The sequence below is a fragment of the Pollicipes pollicipes genome, unplaced genomic scaffold (genome assembly GCF_011947565.3).
Source record: "Pollicipes pollicipes isolate AB1234 unplaced genomic scaffold, Ppol_2.1 Scaffold_4881;HRSCAF=5763_pilon_pilon_pilon, whole genome shotgun sequence".
Taxonomy (NCBI): Eukaryota; Metazoa; Arthropoda; class Thecostraca; order Pollicipedomorpha; family Pollicipedidae; genus Pollicipes; species Pollicipes pollicipes.
Genome location: NW_023596576.1, coordinates 5,811,964 through 5,831,339, shown reverse-complemented (window position 1 = coordinate 5,831,339; position 19,376 = coordinate 5,811,964). Strand labels below are relative to the sequence as shown.

Genomic DNA, 19,376 nt, shown 5'->3' with positions numbered 1-19,376 from the left:
GAGGAGAGGAGAGAGAGAGAGAGAGAGAGAGCGAGAGAGAGAGAGAGAAGAGAGAGAGAGAGAGGAGAGAGAGAGAGAGGAGATGAGAGAGAGAGATGAGAGAGAGAGAGAGAGAGAGAGAGAAAGAAGAAGAAAGAAAGACACACATACACACACACACACACACACACACACACACACACACACACACACACACACACACACACACACACATATTGACGGTTTGTTCTGGCGTGTGGAAGATTCGATCGGCATTGCAGGCGTTTAAAGAATTAAAACTCAGAGAAAGTAGCCACACCAAAACATCGATTCAAGTATTAACTTTCGAAGCATTCCAAACATTTTGAGGCACAATGGATGATGCCACGACAAAGAAAAATCTGTCAAAGGGATCTCACGCACGTTACGATGAAATTTTCCATCAGCGCATTTGTCAATCCGTGAAACTGAAATGCACAAAACCAAGATGATGCTCACCAACAAAGCTATTGTTTATTATTCGTAAGGCCTCATGCACCGTTGCTATGAAAACGTGAGCCATTTTGTATTTGCACCAGGTCAAGTGCAGAAAAAAATTCCTCACATTGCCGCCAGCTCGACTAGTCTCATACGTAACCATTGCCGCCAGCTTTGAGAGCTAAAAAGAAAAATACTGTTTCGTACAAATTTGGTATCATTGGAAAGGTTCATGTTGCACTCCAACTCCATAGCTTATTGCATTACTGAAGAGTATCTTTGGTTCCATTTTTTGTTATTCCACCGCGGCGCTTGGCACCCGTCGCCCTGTGTTAAATGGTCCTGAGCGCGTTGCCTGGTATTGAGTTGCCTTGATGAAAACTAAACTTCTTATATGCACTGTGCATGACTGCATATTTACAGAGTCCGTCCAGACGACGATCATGGAATGGACTGAAACATTGACAAATGGATGATTTTTTATATTATTCTGCATCGACATACCAAAAACAACGATAAACACCACCACACAAAGCCTCGAATAAACGACCAAGACGGTCATAAACGCCTAATAGGCTGTAATGCACAGGGAACAATATATAAATACTTGTATATATATATATATATATATATATATATATATATAACATCAAGAACAAAGGCAAAAGTAAGCACACTGCCAAGCAATATACATGGGAAGGCAGAAACTTATATGCCAAGTTGATACGACTATCGTGCTGTCTATGCTGCAATGATCTGCCCCCGTTTTCAGCAATATTTTGCGCATGGCTAACTAAAGAAGACGTAACAGGGGAGGATTCAGACGGTACCAAGTCGGCTTACGTGTAGTATATTTCGCATATATCTAGGACATGCACCGCAGGACGATCGTTGTGTGGGTGATGCGTGAAGGAAAAAAATCATCAACCCTGAAGAGATTTCGGTCGACCACCCACCGACCCGGTTCGGTAGACGTTCTGTGGTTTTGTTGCGCTCGTTCACGCCTGGCTCATCAGCTGCTCCATGTGACGCACTGACAGTTTTACCTGGTTTGGAGAGCATCCGTGATATCATCGCCAAATTGAAGAGGGTTTTGAGGGGGTCAAACGGCGTCCTGTCCACTGGCTGGATTTGGTGGCGGGTGTGTAGTGGCATTGAAATCACAGGTGACGATTTGAATTATTTTCCAAGTGTCCTGGCCCCCACTGTTGAGTTGCCCCATGTTGGTTTGCCCCTACCAATATTTTGGGCTGGGATATTACAAAAAATGTATTAAAAAGTTGACCATCACACAACGACGATCTTCTTTGATCCTTGCTCGCAGTGCTGTCGCCATGAATGTGCAGCTGAGTAACTTGAAGCCACAACCTACACATTATGTTCTCAACTGAGGGGTAACTTTATGCGATGTGGTAAGCCATTTTCTAATTCGACTTTTTGGCCGTCAAATGCAAGCACCTTATCATTTTGTAATCCCTTTGTAAGCACTTCCCCCGCTACTAAATAGGATATTGGCGCCACCAATTCTTGGTTGGAAGATCTTGTAAGACAACAAGATTGAATAGCAATTTTTATATTGGCACGGCATCGATAGTGTGGATTACTGGTCCAGCTTAGTTTAAAAAAATGAGAGACCATGCAAAAAACCGAAAGCTTTCCGGGAGGTATCTTTTTAACCTTATTCCGTGCTGAACATAGTTTATTGCTAGCACTCTTAACCCACCATTCCATCATTGTTATACATCTCGAACAGGTTAATTTTCCCCTGGTAAATTACCCAAACAGCACAAGACCTTTACCGTGCCACACAAGTGCACTACTGTCGGTTGCACTGTAGTAAGGCTGACACTATCTAGCTAACGGCTAAATGATTCTCATTGGCGAGTCATATATGAACGTTTATTCTGGAAAGCGAACCCACCGCTACGCGTTTCGCCACGTTACGAATGTGGTCAGCATAATTTCTGCGCTCTACCGAAATTGTGATTCCACCACGGTGACTGGTGTCTGCGCGGCAAGATCAGTTCTTTTTGCGTGCCTTTACGCATTGCAGCCAACGGGCTGGAAGAAAGGCGCTACGTGCAAGTTGCTTTTGCACTCCTGTTTTGTCAAAATATATCATCCGCGACATAAAAAGCAATCATGCCTAGCTAAACTCGAATAAATACATACCATGTATTGGAACGGTGTTATCGTTTTTGACAGCCTTAGGTTCATCAGTACAATATTATAAGAAAGATTGAGGTTCGTTTGGAATCGTGCGGCCATATATATATATAGCTGCATGTTTTCTATTGTCGGGATTTAACAATTCAAGATAACCTCAGACTTTCGAAACGCAAGCATTTTAGGTGCACTGCTGTGTACAGCATATAAAGATATCCAACGAATAACGCCCAATCTTACGCATTTAATTCAAACTATTTTTATGGATGGTACGTTATCACTTTGTTATGGTCATGAAGAACCAGCCACCATGAAATTAAAGTGGCTTACTTGATATAACATACATGCATTGGATGGAAACTTACGCACACCTCAAGCAGCAAAACGATAATTTAACAATAAGCATGCATGTGGCCATCCTATTTATAGCACGTGGACACATTTTTAAGCCATTGCTTCAACAAACCCATTCCCACTGTTGTGTTTATAGCACATTTCCATGTGTTCAATTAAAGCAGTTTGGTTTTAGCCTCAACCCCTCATTTACTGGTAAATGTGAATTACACATTATAAGTTGTTAAACACGATTGTGTGCTATTGAGAATTGCTGATTGTGGTTATGTTGCTGATTACAGCTGTCCATGTTATCACAAAGTTGCTACGAAAAGTGTGGTACGAGGCCCAATTTAAAAGAAAAGTTTCCCCACCGCTCGTGATTCATGCAGAAATAGTACCTTAAATAGAGCAGCATTTCGCATAAGGGGTTCTGCGACTTAGATCCATGGACATAAGTAAAATTGAACTAATTATGTGATCTGGCCAAATAGCTTTGACCCAAACTTCTTAACAGGATCCATTAATGTAGCCGGATGCTTACCGCTCCATAGAAACGAAATATATGCTTGCCATATAGAACAGTGCGCATACCAACACTACAATACTGCCTAACCTCTAAAGATAAAGTCGTGTTTGCTCTCGCCGCCAGATGGCATGTAAAACCCAAGCGGACAGACGATGCAATACACTTGACACAGCTACCTAGGACCATAAGACCCAAGGGTTTGAGAGCATAGACTGAAAAGCTCCGGAGGACGAGGATGACAGAAGTTCTTAATGGCCATTCCTGTCTCCGTCCCCACAACCAAAAATACGTGTTGCCGCCCGTGGCCGCCATAAAAGTGTGCCTTCGGCGCCCTTAGACGACATTTAGAGAGCCGGCTCTACAGTTAGATCAGAAGAGGCACATATCTACAGCACGCTGCATCCGAACCACCTGGATCCGTTCCGACATGACTGCCGTGAAGCTTAAATTAAAGCCAATCTTTTAAATGATAAACAAATTTGCAACATAAATTACCTTTCGCCAAACAATGTGGGCTAAATCCGTTGAGAACAAAAATGGGGGAGGGGATTTAGGTCGTCGGGCAAAAAATACAAAAGGTAATTAAAAATTAATGACATGAAAATATTAATATCAAATTTACAACAATAGCAACCCCTTATCGTTATGATGCGCACGCCGAACTTTCCGGCCTTTTCCAGTGCGGGTACAGAGAGGTGGATTTCATGATTGCTCATGCTGACAATACGTGTGCTCTCCACTGACGTCCCAGTGTGTTTTAGAGTGTCCTCGGTTACCTCAAAAAATTTGTCATGCCTCTGTGACTGGGGTGGAGGTGGGTGGGAGAAGGAGGGAGGGGCAGAACCCCGAGCGAAACACATCAACACACATGGTCATTGATCAGAGGCATACGCAAGAGTGAAACACTAGAGGGGGAACTGAGCTACACTGTGTTCTGACTCTCCCGCCGCCGTCAGATTAGATAAATACGTCGTTGCCAGCAAAAACCATGAAATTTATAACGTGAGAAAGTACATTAGGCGGAGAGCTATATCCCACTCCATGTTCCAATACAACCTGGGATGAAGAAGACGATGTAAGCTTGCTCCAATCGACTCACAGTCAGGATGTAAGAGCAAGCTGCTCACTACATCTCGCCTATTCACCGAACCATTGGTGTTACCGGAGTATATCGACCTTCGCAGCGGACTGTTCTTGAATGCATCGCTATTAACGGAAAATATATAATTTGGAAGCATTTTGAAGAGGAAAAGATGCAGTCCTGATTCTCCGCGCGACTTCTTCTGGTTCTCGCCTACCTAGTACCTGTTTTCTTGTGGCTTAGATATCAAAATGCCATGTTGTCTTCAAATTTATACCATGCATGCATTTTAGTGGGCGGCAGAGATTTAGGGGGTAAGGGAACATACATTAAGTGTGGCGGTCTACCACACAGCGATCTGTTGGCGCTGCTCTTGCCTCCAAGTACAGTATCCGTTGCTAGCCGCTAGATGGCAGGTGTGTTATACGTAATGAATGGAAATGAGACATTTCGTGGAGCGGCCAGCGGCTTTCACACATCTATGATCATTCCTTTAAGATGATAGCATCGTCATTAGATAAAGAGTTCTGAAACGCGCATGAAATTATTTTAGCGCTGAAAGGCCACCAATTATACCCTCTTTTAACCGCCGCCAGGCGGCTATGACGTGTGTTCCTAAAGATGTAAGGCATAGTGTTCTTATAACAAACGAGTGCTGGGTGCGTTCAGTTCGCTACCTATTCGTAAAGTCACCCTGTTCTAAACTTCATTTTAAATGGCTGCATTAGGAGTACATTCTATGACTAACAGCATAAGAAAACGGATGACAAACCCAGAGAAAACGTGCCCAATGCCCGGATGCAGCGATTCTCAAAAGATGATGTGTGTGCCCTTATGTTCCTTCCAGCTTACAACCAAAACGATGTCACAAAGAGCCGTACGTTTTACAATGGGTGCACATGTATTTCACGCATTCGCGGGACATTTTAAAAAAACAAGAAGGATGTTTCTAAAAAATGCTGCGATAAAAAGAATGGAATGATTGCTAGGAATATCGTCCTTGTCTGATGTGCTCGTGTGTCCAAGACGTTTGTCACGCGTTGACGGCCAGCTCCTCAGCAAATCAGCGTTGTAATTTTTCATGCAGATTTCAAAGTGTACCGTTGCCCAGGATAAGATCGCGACAGATTACGGCACGGTTTCATATGACCTCCAGTTACTCTTGCAAGGCCGTGGCGGCATGTTTTGATTTGAACCACGTTTGCTCTTCGGACATATGAGAGGCTCCGTAGCTTCTAAAATGGCTCGACCAAAAACTGTAAAAGATATACAGAAGTTCTGCCTCGCTGCAAAATCAGAGCTCCCGCACATCAATAGGGAAATCAACATGAGTCATGCCATTTCGCTAACCTTCCGTTGTCGAATGTTGCAATTCGGCGATGTGCTAAGCACATGAAATGCTATGCAATGGGTTGAAAATGCGTTTTTCAAGATACACAATGCATTCTGTAAGATACAACTTGTCAGCTAGTGTTAGAGATTCCTTTTCCGCGGGCAAAAACGTTTGTTTTAGAATGCTTGTTTTATCTCGAATTCGTAAGCCGAGTTCCGTTCACCCATTTGCTGCCCTATAAGAGATTCGAAATGACGTATTTTTTAAGGTTCACGAAACAAATATTACGGTAAACCGTCCAAGCCCTGAAAGCAAATTGGCAGCACGTTTTACGAAGGAGACAAACGTTAAATGTAAAACAAAGAAGTCACATCTGTTGCCGCTGTTTCTGGCATTTCGCATGCTTAGGGCTCATAATTGAGAGCCACATCACGTCCAGCGAAGAAATGATTCAAAAGAGCTTCAGGAGTAAAGGTAAGCTTTCGATAACTGCTCGTACATCAGTGACCATGCTTTGTGTGTTTTGGGGCTTTATGACGCACCCCGTTGCTGAGGCTATATGGCGTCACCTGCGTCTTACCCTGACGGGAAGAGCGGGTACCGCGAGAAATCGAACCCCGTACCCCACGTTACCCAGGAGCACAGTTTAACCACTACTCTATCGGTCTACCCCCCCCCCCCCCCCCCCGCCCCCGCCTCAACCAGGCTACAGAGGCTCCGACAGAAGCGTCCGAAGCGTCCCGCAACGGAGAGAACGTAAAGGCGATCCCTGGACTGTGCTAGTGCAGGAGCTAAGGCAGGTGCTGCGTTTATCCTGTCAGGAACCGCGCATGCCCTGCGCACCCGGAACATCCTATCAGGAAGTGTGCATGCCGTGCACGCCCGTAGCATAGTAGCATCGAATGCCGCACGCTCCGGTTGCGGGCATACCTTGAGCGTGTTGAGCGCCTCACGGTGGGTGGTGCCCTTCATGGAGCGGCCGTTGATGGAGATGACGCGGTCCCCCTTCTTGATCCGACCGTCTCGGTCAGCCACGGAGCCCGTGATCACCTTGTTGACCTGAAACACAGGCGCCGCTCAGTGGATCGCAGGTTCTGTGTAGCCCACTGACCACCCGAGTGAGCTGGGACCAGAGGCGTGGCCAAGAGGGGGGGGGGGGGGGGACGTTGGCGTTTCATGCCCAGCACAACACCCCCCCCCCCCCCCCTGCCCTTTCAGGGGAGTGACTAGTTATCCCACCCCGCCAATATTGAATAAAATTCCACTTTATCGAATATATCCCCATGTGTTCGACCAGTGGATATGTGGTGCCACGGGAAAAAACTACGGTGATCAGTTATGTGGCAATTGTTAGCAGCGTACCTTGTAAGCAGTGTTATTTTCTAGCAGTGTCAGTAAGTAATTCATCTCCGTTTTCTTTTCATACCCACAGCCTATAAAAGAAGTGTACACCAACCAAATGTGACGAGCCCGGCACCAGATTTGATCGGAAGTATCTCAGACGACCAGAGCTAGTCGTCGGAGCGACATGAGCTGGACTGCACCACGGCGGTCGGGGGGGGGGGGGGGGGGAGAGGGGGGAAGGGGAGAGGGGGGTCTCCCCTATGTCAGCGCAGCAGATGTGCGCCAATAAGAGCACGTCACTGTGATAGCCGAGCCCGGTGAAAAACGCATCGCACACTTCACCCTGCAGTCTAGGTAGGCCAGAAACCAGTTCAGTGAACTCCAGGCTATACACTGTGAGTATAACGGAGACTGTTCTTGGGTGTGACAGCACCGCGATAAACATAGGAAGCTCTGGCGGCATCTACCAGATATTTCAGCCGGTCTATAAGAGACCTGTTCACTGGTTCATTAACCAGCTGCATGCAAATGAGCTTGATCTGCGGCAAATTTTCCAGAAGCTCGCTGGTCCGACAACCGGATCAAAGTCATTTGTATGGCCGCGCGGCAAAGTAGCTGCAGGAGCAGTGCACTAGCTGCCTATCGTCCAGTTCAGTCGATCAGTACCAACGTCGCCGAGACGATGGCAGCTGCGCCTGCTGACGCCGGCTACGATCAGCAGCTTCTCTATGATCTGGCTGCCAGCGTCCAAAGCAGGACGGTTGCTTTCGACGCGGCGAGCCGCATGTTCCTATGTTATACCAATGCTGTGGCTCACGCTCGGTGCCCGTTTACTGCGGACATACAAGTCAATGAAAATTACAAACACTCAGGTTCAGGATATGGCGAAGTATCTGGTCAACCACTACATACCACTGTCGTAAATCCTCATGATGACGACGACGCATTCTCCGAATCTTCTCAGTTCCCTCCCAGACCACATGCAGGAGATAACACAGCCCGTCGTGGAGAGGAATGCATCCTGGTTTCATACCGAGGCTGAGCTTTTGGCGACGATGCGCGACGACGATGCAGAGACCAGCACCCAGGCAGTAAAGCGTATCGAATAATGTCGCCTTGAGCCTCAGAAAGACGTTTGTTCCTTTACTCTGCCAACTGTGAACTTAAAATCTCGCGACCATAGGTTTGTATTTTAGACTATATTTTAGAATATGGGCCATTAGTTTGTAGTTTTCAGGCCAGCTAATCAAATGGGACGCAGAGCTGGGGATAGAGCCACTACTGACAAACATCTGAGTGAACAGGAGCTCAGAGGCATTAACTAACCCTCCATTGAGGTGAAATGATTCCCCGTCCATGCCCAGGTCGCGGAGAGAGCGGTGCTAGAGCTGAGCGGTGACAGAGGCGTCAGGTCCCGTGATCGGCGGAGCGGAACGACATGGATTACATGCGCAGGTCTGATGCACGGTACCTTGATGCCAGCGTAGTAATGACAGCCGGCTTTCGCCTTTTAGGTTGATTAATAGTGCAGAGGAAAGCACATGCTCACGGGATGAGCGGCCCAATTCAAGAGCGTATTCGCTCTTTTCCAACATAACGTTTCTGTCGTAGCGGTTCCGATGCACCGGCCTTACGTTTGAGGTATTGGGGCTAATCATCTTAACGCTTCATGAACTTGCGATCGCTCGTGATGCTTGACATGATTGTGGAGATGTTGAGAGTGACGTTACTAAATGATTTAATCAAGTGAAGTGATAAAATGTGCATCAGGTTCAATGTTTGAGGCTGTGGTATGTTTCTATGTACTGCTCCGTGTCTGCTGAAATACTGTACACTGCATTTTCGTTGACGTATTTTCTCAATCTCTGTCTGTTTTTAAGAAACAAGTTTGCCACTAATGAATCTGTCTTGTCAAACTGATCTAATAAAATCACAAAATACCTCATTTAACTGAAAATTAGGTAAGTTCTTATTTTTACCACCAGACGTCAACAATGACTATAGCGTGATATAATGTATTGGCAGGTTCTAGCTCGGGCTGACCGAATTTTGAATATTGCGAAGAAACATTATTAGCAGTTTAATAACATGTCACTCAATAGCACGTTATTTCACACCAAGATTATCGCCGCCTCACCATGTTCTGCAACTGACATAGCACCCTAATGAGCCTGTCTCGTTCAGCAGCAGCAATTTAGTGACAAGGTCAGCGGATAATAGAGCAGATATGTGCGATACGCAGCTGATCAGCTGTTTTCGGCGCCAGGCAACACACACACATTGATAGACCACTGGAACGTTTGGAACTGCATGTATCTGTTACCGTTTGTGGCCTTAGCAATCTGTTTGGTGTGGAAACTGCAGAAAGGCCCGAGACTCGAGCTCCAAAAACAAAGCTCAAGCGCCCCCCCCCCCCCCGTCGTCAGTCCTGCTGAAGCCCCATACCCTGCCACCCCAACCCCAACCCTCGTAGTAAACCCTAGCAACGGCCCGAGCTGGGGCTAGATTTCACTTTGGTATCGTTCATCAAAACAGACTGGATGGCCCGTGATGTGGAGTCAGCGCAGAGGTCCGATTCTAATGTCAAAAAGGCGAAAAGCTCATCGATTGGCTTCAGTTTCCCGGACGGCGTCATCCTCTGCCCACCGCCCGCCACGGAGAAATGGCGGAAACGTGATTTCCTCTCAGCTGCGTCGACACCCTGGACAAGTGTGATCTACACTGCTCATAAAAATGGCAGGAAGGTAAACCATGAGTCACATCTCTACACTCGCTGAGTGAAATGACCTAGGTGTGAAAGCTGGCCAGGTGTATGGCAATGGACTGGGGAAAATGCTGAAAAACGCCGGTTCAAAGACGTGGGTGGAGCCCTTGAGTGCCAGGTAACCACTCAGTTCAGATCCCATGTCCCGAAGGCTGATCTACAAAGATACGCCGATCTCGAGTGTCACGTGAGCCACTGGGCGCAGTGTACTTGTTCAGTTTGAAGATGGAGGGTACAATAATTTTTCGGTGCGCCTACGGTGGGGCACCAATATATCGTCAAATACAGCTAGATAGTTCGTGCATTTTTGAGAATTCCGACTCTTCGACCGCCGGAATGCCCCCGCCCCTGCATCATCAAACGCAACGATGCAAAGCAAACCACATATTTGGGAAAACAGCCTTGTGACACTATGCACGAGGCAGCATGCTACACTCGCAACACATTCCACATCATCACATCAAGCACGTCATTTCCACAGGGAAAACATTCTAAGTGGAAGCAACGGATCTGTTACGGGGAGTGGGAACCATTTGAGCACGGTTTAAGCAAATAAACCACCAGAAACTACCGCAAGAACGGCTTTTGATTCAGTGCAATGTCTTTCATTGGAAAACTTAACATGCATTTGTTGACGCAAGTATCAGCGCAAATATTTTTTGAAGTTCACGGCGACCCCATAACTGTATGCATGAGAATGAATAAATAACTATATACATGAGAATGAATAAACAACTAAAACCGATACCATTAAAAAATCTTAAATTATGCCCAGCTATACGAAACATCAACACCCAAGAACAAGCAATTGGGGGGCTACGTATGAAGCGGCCCTACAGCCCCACTTTAGGCAAACATAAGTGCAGACCTAATTTCGGTGCACTGCAAAGCAGTTGTCCAAAAGAAGGCCCGATTCTTGCCTTTGGAAATCCTTGCAACTCTGGAGACTGGTTGCCAGCATGGCTTTGGAAAGCGCATCCCCCTGTAAGTACCGCTGACATCACCAAATACGACGGGCGACGCCACGACGTCACGTGCTGACCGGCCACTCACCGAGATCTCCTTGTTCTCGTAGTCGGCGCCGCCGGCCAGCGTGATGCCGATGCTGCCACCCAGCATTTCGCGGTGCACCACCGCCACGATGATCTCGTGGGAGGGTGTGCCGGCCTCCTCCAGGCTCTGGTTAGCCTCCTCAATCAGCTGCTGCAGCTCCTGTCGGTACGGCACGGGGACGAGTCGTCAGTCCAGCCTAGGCGAGCAGACGGCCGGTGTGTGAGGCGGACAGAATGTGGGACTGAGGCCGGCCGGACTGACACCAGGGTAATGTGGTGCTGAGGCTGGCCGGGCCGACACCAGGGTAATGTGGTGCTGAGGCTGGCCGGGCTGACACTAGGGTAATGTGGTGCTGAGGCTGGCCGGGCTGACACCAGGGTAATGTGGTGCTGAGGCTGGCCGGGCCGACACCAGGGTAATGTGGTGCTGAGGCTGGCCGGGCTGACACCAGGGTAATGTGGTGCTGAGGCTGGCCGGGCTGACACCAGGGTAATATGGTGCTGGGGCTGGCCGGACTGACATCAGGGTAATGCGGTGCTGAGACTGGCCGGGCTGACACCAGGGTAATGTGGTGCTGAGACTGACCGGGCTGACACCAGGGTAATGTGGTGCTGAGGCTGACCGGGCTGACACCAGGGTAATATGGTGCTGAGGCTGGCCGGGCTGACACCAGGGTAATGTGGGATAGAGGCTGGCCAAGCTGACTTTTTGCCTATCACATGTCTCTTTCTTCGCCGTCATCAAACTGCGCACGGTCTGTGTCAGCCATGGGTGCTTCTTATACCCATTTTCTCGCATTTTCCTAAAGTGAATAAACCTTTCTGTCATTCTTCTAACCTATCCTTGAACACCTTCCACATCTGATGTGCAGTGAGACCAATTAGAATATCCTCCCACTGGATGCTAGCAAAAAAGGCTAGAAGTTCTTCAAATCTCCTCCTAGCAAAACTTGGAGTAAGAGTATGCTAATCTTTACCTGAATAACCTAGACGCAATGCAAACCTTGCAATATTATGGTCACTATTTTCCAGTAGTTTCACCTACTGTCAAAGCATCTACGAACCTCTCCTCTTTAGTCGTAACAAGACCAAAACCTCATCTCCCCTTGTGGGTTCGCACACCACCTGCCGAAAAGTTTCTTCAAAACAAGCAAATATATTTTGTGACCATTTGATAATTGCCCAAAAACTCCGCCCCAGCCTGGGATGTTGAAATCTCCCGGTACCACACATTTTCCATTATTCGTACCTCGGTCAATTTCTTCACCTATTTCTATCTTCAAATCTTGAAAACTATTCGGAGCTTATAGCAGGTTCCAGTTTGTAATCTGTTGCCCTTCGGCATAACCAAATATATTCAGAGGCATTCTACACCATCGCCATTCTTCATGGGATCCAAAATTTAGTAGCAGCTACCAGGTCTAATCATTCTTCAAGCATATAAGCATGGAGCTAGCCCAACTCGTTTCTGATGCTTCTTGCATTAGCATAGAAGCACTTCAGTTTTCCTACATTTATTTTTGGCTCACTGTTAAACAATTTTGAATTTTTGTTACGCTGGCGTTCTACGTTCACCCTCCCATCCCCAGAAGCTAGTTTACCTGAATGATACGTTGTGCGCCCTGCTCAGGACGTGTACGCCCTTCCCAGAAAGATGGAGTCCATCCTTCTGGTACAGATCTCTACAACTGAAAAACCTGTCCCACTCGTCTACAAACGTGAGGCGTAGCTTGCCGCAAAGTTTCCTTTTCTAGCGTTAGGCGCCAGCGCCCTGAATGTTAGGCTGGATCATGCTGTATATTGACTTTTTATACTTAGTTGGGCTGTAATTATTCGTCAGGACACAGTTTTATCCTCCTATCGTTTTCCAGTACCTTTCCGAGTTATTATCACCAGGCTTTAGTCAGCTCTATGAGTTATGAGCTGAGTTATATGGCGTTCACGAAACTTGTCATGTTCGCTACATTAAGTCCTCACCACATTCATGCATTTGCGTTACTTTTTCCAGGTCTGTGTGTGGGTAAAGCTCTATCATGTCGACACAGAATATCTAAACATCATTCTGAAACAGAAAGTGGCCACACACCTTCGCTTTTCCATACGACGTTGCAAACTCTCCGCCGGACTCTGCCGATATGGACAAAACACAAGCTGCATGGCCTCAGGAGCTCATTACCCATTCGATTGAACGCCCGCGGTACACCGCAGCTGGCGCCGGACGCTGCGCCCATCGGCTGCTGAATAATGCGACATGACGGCACGAGTGCGTCCCTCCAGGCCCGGCGGCCAGCCGCCCGGTCAGCGCCGCGTCCAGCGGCTGCACTACATCACGTCCAGCGGCGACGCCGCGCACGGCCGCGCTCTGCGGCCAGCCCGGCCTCTACACGGTCGCGCCGCCGTCCTGCGGTAAGTCACATTGACAGCGCTGAGCACCGTATCTATCTCGCGGCCCCCTGGGCCGACCGGTGCGATCCAGGCCGACAAGGGATGTCGGTCACGGGACGAGCCTCAGCAGCTAATGAGTGTCTACCCGCGGTGCTGGTGGTCTGGTGCTTGCAGCCGCTGGTGCTCCGCGACCCAGCTTGCAGCGCCCCAGTCCGTGGCCCAGAGGCCCTGAGGCTGGTCGTCAGCAAGTCCCGGTCCTGGTTTGGCCCTCGCCTGGCCGCATGCGCTGGGGGCGGCTCGTGGGGGTAGAGTAATGCTTGCCGGGATCCCGTCGGTGTATCCGCTACAGTCGCTGGCGTGCCGTGTAGTGGTATATGCACGGCTGTAGCTTCAGGGACGTGTGATACCAAACTCAAGACCACGACGTGGCTGCCTTTTGCAACGGAGTCGGATCACTAGGCCGCAGAGTCACACACACCATCTGCCTTGGTGGCGGAGGCTTCTGTCGCGGCATTTGGGGAGACATTTCTAACACGAGTTGGTGCAAGAGAAGCACGGCTGCAGCTGGTCTTCGGAGCCTCTTCAGCCCAGCACCAGTCGCGCTGGCTGCAGCTGTTGCCCGGCAGCCACCCCGTGACCCTTACGGACCTCTTCCGAAGCAAACTCGCATCCGGCGCATCCGGAAAAGCACGCTTGCATCCGGCTGGCGTTGTACAGTGCACCCAGACGCCCAACGTCCCCCGCCCCGGGCCTTGTCGTCAATTGAGGCCAAACGCATAGACTCGCTGGGGCGTCGTCTCTAGCGAGCGGTGTGCTCGCCGGCTGATCACCTTCTGCGGCTGATAGGGGCATACCCGCAAGACCTGCACTGGGCAGGTGGCATCGCTGTCCGCTGGTCACCGCCCGCCGGAATAGCAGCGGGCCGGCACCCGTTCATCTGTTTGCAGACCAGAGACACCTATTGTACCATCATCAAAACGTGACGTCCTTCTGTCAGTACAGCTTGCCTGTCAATGGCCAGAGTCAGTCGCCCTGCCGCCAGAAATACCATGGCGGTGACATGACGCAGCTGCCCCCGGGTCTCGTCGGCCTCTTCAGCAGGGCCATAGCCATTCTTGTCAACACGAATCGTGGGATTATTTATCGGCACATGCGCACACCATCATGCCTGGTGTCGTCACTCCATGCTGGAGACGTGAAACTGGCGGAACGTTCCCACGCTGAGAACTGGGCTCCAAATCGACCGATCTAAAGGCACTCAGCCCAACCGCTCGGCCGGTTAGGCGCCCCCGGCCATCGGTAGCGGCTCGTCCGGACGATCGTGTCTCTTCGGCACCATCGAGCGCGCTCATCGACAGTCGCTGCTCGCCGTGCCCACCAAGAAGGTGTTTGTTTAGATATGTGCTTATTATTGTCATGCCATCACATACAGACTGCACTTTTAGCAGGCGAGCGCCTCATCATGCCCTGCCACCTAGAAATAGGAAAGTGGATGCCAACACGACATTTATTACGTCGTGTAGCGTTGCTAGTCTGAAATTACGTCCGATTTATCATTGCCATGGCCGGTAGCGTACGTGCTTCCATATTGCATCACGGTATCCTTATTTGCCCATTTATAGCTGTTCAGCAGGAGGATTTTTGTCGCTTTCAACTTAACGCCATTGCCAACCTACTTATCTAGAAGCCGGCCGACAGAGAAGGTTGTGTGGCCAGTGAGCTTTGTATGCGTATTCCGCCAGAGTCATATTGTACATCCTACATGTCCATCCTTCCTGGCGGTGTGATTTTCTCACCACGAGATCCTGATCAGACAACTGACATCAATTACACGCAATGAGCTTTGCAGACAGACATAGCTCGAGCGAAGTACCAGACACCACCCGCCCTTTAGCTCTCGTTTACCGGCCTGCCCTGGTTTATTTGTGCAACAGACGACTGGCAGCATTCGTGATCATGATGATCACAGGACCCGTGCAACGAGCCTAACTGACTGGCTTTCTTGTCTGGTCATTTGGCCTTGTCTAAACATTTCCCATGTCGTGTGCTGTCGCCATAACTCGCTTGCCTGCCGTGACCACTCTGATGACGACTGACCGACGACTTTCAGCGCGATGTCGGCGCAACAGGACATCAGCAGCACGTGTCCATCGTTGCCAAGCCGATTCCGATCTTCGGATCACGAACGTGCGGATGAATGACGGACTGTGGCGGCTGGACGGGCGAACGGATTAAGCCTCCGTTTTTTTTTTTGCGAAGCACATACCGAAGAAATTTCACTTCTTCTTGCAAAAGGAATTCGTGTGGCGAATTGGCATTCAGATTTATGGCCATCTGTTGACTCCTTAGGTGTTCGCGAGGAAAGCGTCTATATGGCCAATGCTGTAAAAAGCTCACACTGAATTCGTAAGAAGGGGCCGCCGAAGACCGGTTTCTTTGCCAGTTCCTCATGCTAAACAAATCCAGCCTCGCTAGACAGAAATGTCGATGTCGGAAGCATGTCAAAAGCGCGGGGTTTGTCAGGACTGAACCCCCGGCTTGAACTCATGTACAGTTGTAAAGCGATTTATGCAAGCTTGCATCTCCCACTCCGGTCAACATTTTAATGCATGGGGTTGATGTAGCAAAGCTCAGGTAAACGCTTCTTTACAGAGCTCAGCCCCCCCCCCCTCTCCCCCCCCCCCCCCTGTAGGGAACCAGCTGCTGAGCTCGACCTACACAGGGGATGCACCGGTGAGCGCCCAGAAGGGCAGCTTGATGTTGCCACATGCCTCGTATGGTACCATTCAAGTTAGTTCTTCAAGAGCAAGTTTTTTTGTACCTTTCAGCAACGACCCGCCTTTCATGCCCTCTGGGAAAAACTTGTCACACACACGGACAGCACCCAGTTTTTAAACATGGTTACGACAAAACTATTTAGAGGGCATCAATCGGAACTTCGCGGCATGCTCAGTTTTTCCGAATCAAGCCAATGAAATCGTAAAAGACTAGCCTCAACAAAACAAAGCTGTCTGGAGCTCCGGAGAATGTTTGGCTTTTTGAGCTGAACAACATTGCGTCGACAACACTTCATGGGAAGGTGAGGGAATGGACCATGGCCGGACATTATCATGTGCATGGGAGGCGAAGGGCCATAGCTGGACATTATCACGCGCAGATGAGGGGATGGGCCATGACTGGACATTATCATGTGCAGGTGAGGCGATGGGCCATAGCTGGACATTATCATGTGTAGGTGAGGTGATTGATGCACTATGGCTGGAAATTATTATGTGTAGGTGAGGCAATCAACCACGACCAAACATTATCACGTGTAGGTGAGGCAATGGACCATGGCCGGGCATTGTCATGTTTAGGTGAGGCAATGGACCATGGCCGGGCATTGTCATGTTTAGGTGAGGCAATGGAGCATGGCCGGGCATCGCCATATGTAGGTGAGGCAATGGACCATGGCTAGGTAAAATTATATTGAGGTGAAATAATGAACCGTGGCTGGGCATCATCACTCCCCTGGGACACGCCACTTACCAGCTGACAATTGAACTGGCGGAATGAACGGCAGTAAAGTAAATCGCTGTCTGTGTTCTAGATATGCTTCAACACTCACGTAGCTGATGTTAGAGACAGCTGCAAAGCGCAAGAGCAGGTCATATTACACATAAAATAGCAGGAACAGTTTCCTTTTCCCCTCCCACCCCCAAACAGGCACCGTGCTATCCGAGATGAACTGTCAGTGGGCACGTGACGTCAACAGCTCATGACAGGGCATCTCAGATGACCGTCTTCGCTCCAGACACGCCTCCCGGCTCCGGTACTCACGTGCGGCGAGATGAGGCTGGTGGAGGAGGCCAGCGAGGTGATGCTGCCGTAGTGGTCCTTGGTGGAGGTCAGTGACACCATGGAGCCGGCTGCCGTCGGGCCGGCCGGACTTTCGCTGCCGTTCGAGTCTAGTGGCGTCATGTGGCTGTGGCAGGCGCGGCCGTCCGAGCGCTCGAAGGCCCTCCGAAGGTCACTCACACTCAGCACGTGCCGCGAGCGCGCTGTCCGCTTCAGGTTGGCCGTCAGCATCTCCAGCAGGCTACTGGTGGAGCCGCTCGGCGACTTGGTGCTGTCCAGAGCGTCCATGATGTTCTCCTGGCTCGAGGACGTGCTGACGGCGCTGCCGACCAGCATGCTGCCCATTTCGAACAGCTTCAGCTCGCGCTCGCTCTCGACCCAGCTCTGGGGCCGTGAGGACGGACGGCCGCGCCTCTCGCGCAACTGGGCCGCCGCCTCGCCGTAGCTGGGCGTGCTCAGCTTCCGGTCGATGTCGGCGCGCTCGCTCTCGATGCTCGGCCAGTTGCGGTCGACTACGTCTCGCACGCTGGTGGGCGCGTCCTTGGCGGGCGGCGCGGCCGGCGGGTCGGGCGAGCCGCCCGGCTCGCGAGGCGTCAGCTCGGACCGCTCAGAGCGCACACTCGACGAACGGCTGACCGGGCTCGGCGCGTCGCCACCGTCGCTCAGCATCTGCCAGCGCTCCTTCAGCGACTTCACGCTGGGCTTGGTGGACTGACGGAGTTTGGAGAGGTCGCGCAGCTCTTCCGCTGCGCCCGGGCTCTGGCCGCCGGAGTCCGTCGGTGAGGCGAACCGCCGCCACGCCCCGTCCTCCTGGATCTTGGGCGGTGAGCCACTGACCCGCTCCAGCCGGTCGTGCACGACGGCCGTCTTCGCGGAGACGGACCTGGTGACGGTCGTCTGAACCAGCACCACTTCCTCCTTCTTCGCCTCAGTCCGTGCGGCGCCGACAAACTCCTCCTCAACGTCGATCTCCTTGACGGGCGAGCCGTGCAGCGTGGACGTGCTGGCGCGGTGGTCGAACTCGACGCTGCCCTCGCGGCTGCGCGGCTCCGACGCCGCCTCCTCCAGCGGCTCGTCGACCAGCGTCAGCGTCGAGCTCCCCACGTCGGTGTCGGCGTCGGCCAGCGGCAGGCGTGGCGGCAGGCGGCGGCCCTCGGCCGGCGCCACGTCGTCCGACACGCGCCGTCGGCCGTCGGCGGCGCCAGCCGGCGGCCGCGAGTTCAGCGAGCTGCTGCGCTGGAGCGGCTCCCTCGCCGGATGCATGTCGTGCCCCTGCGGCGGCCGCGAAGTGCGCGGGTCGTGTCGGCGGCCGGAGGGGCTGGGGTCGGAGGGCGCGCGCGACAGCTCGATAGACGAGCCGCCCAGGCGGGAGGACGAGGACACGGAGCGGAAAGCCGAGCTCCCCGGCGACGGCGAGCGTGACACCGAGACGTTTTTGCGCTTGAACGCCGGCGAGTAAATGGGCGGTGCTGCCGAGTCGGTCTTCCAGGGCGGCGAAGCGAGGTGGCGGGGCTCGGGACGCTCCGAGGTGGAGCGCCTCGCCCTCGGCGACGCCACGGGACTCTGCAGCCGACACTTGGACTGAGCCAGCACCGGCAGCTCTCGGCTTCTAATGGCCGGCATATCGGCGGGACCCTTCTTTGAGACGCCATCGACTTTGCTAGGAATGACCAGACCACGAAGCTTGGAGACGCTCTTCTTGCGCTCCTCCGTGATAGCATTTAAGGACGTTTTGCGCGGAAGATCCGAGACGGCGCCATGAAAACCGTAACCCTTGTTATGCATGCCGGCGTAGCTGTGCCTTTTCTCGACCCGACCCAGATCGAGCAGGCTCTGAGACCGCTCTGCGAGAGGACTGGGGCCCACATCACCGTCGCCGGAGGACTCGGACCGCCCCGTGGAGGAGTCCCTCGAGTGGGATGTCGGCAAGGGCAGAGAGTGTTGAGAGGAGCAGGATTCCGTGCTGGGGGAGAGGTCCCCACTCTTGCCCCGAACGTGCATGTTACCAAGGCTGCCGAACCTAGCGCCCGATGGGTCAGAGATCTTCTTGCGCTTAGTGACGTCGTCTCGGGACCGGGACCTTTGCGTCTCGTTCC

At 51.2% G+C, this 19,376-nt stretch overlaps 1 protein-coding gene across 1 annotated transcript in view; it reads right to left on the bottom strand.

The window, feature by feature from the left end:
• Nucleotides 1-18,389, bottom strand: part of LOC119099675 (pro-interleukin-16-like) — a 20,796-nt gene extending 2,407 nt beyond the window's left edge. Inside the window, exons 1-3 of the mRNA XM_037222739.1 lie at nucleotides 17,263-18,389; nucleotides 11,060-11,218; nucleotides 6,810-6,957 (exon numbers count right to left, since the gene is read on the bottom strand). Coding sequence (XP_037078634.1) covers nucleotides 6,810-6,957; nucleotides 11,060-11,218; nucleotides 17,263-17,949 — 994 coding nt within the window. The 5' untranslated portion in view covers nucleotides 17,950-18,389. The remainder of the gene's footprint in view (nucleotides 1-6,809; nucleotides 6,958-11,059; nucleotides 11,219-17,262) is intronic.
• Nucleotides 18,390-19,376: the final 987 nt, after the last annotated feature.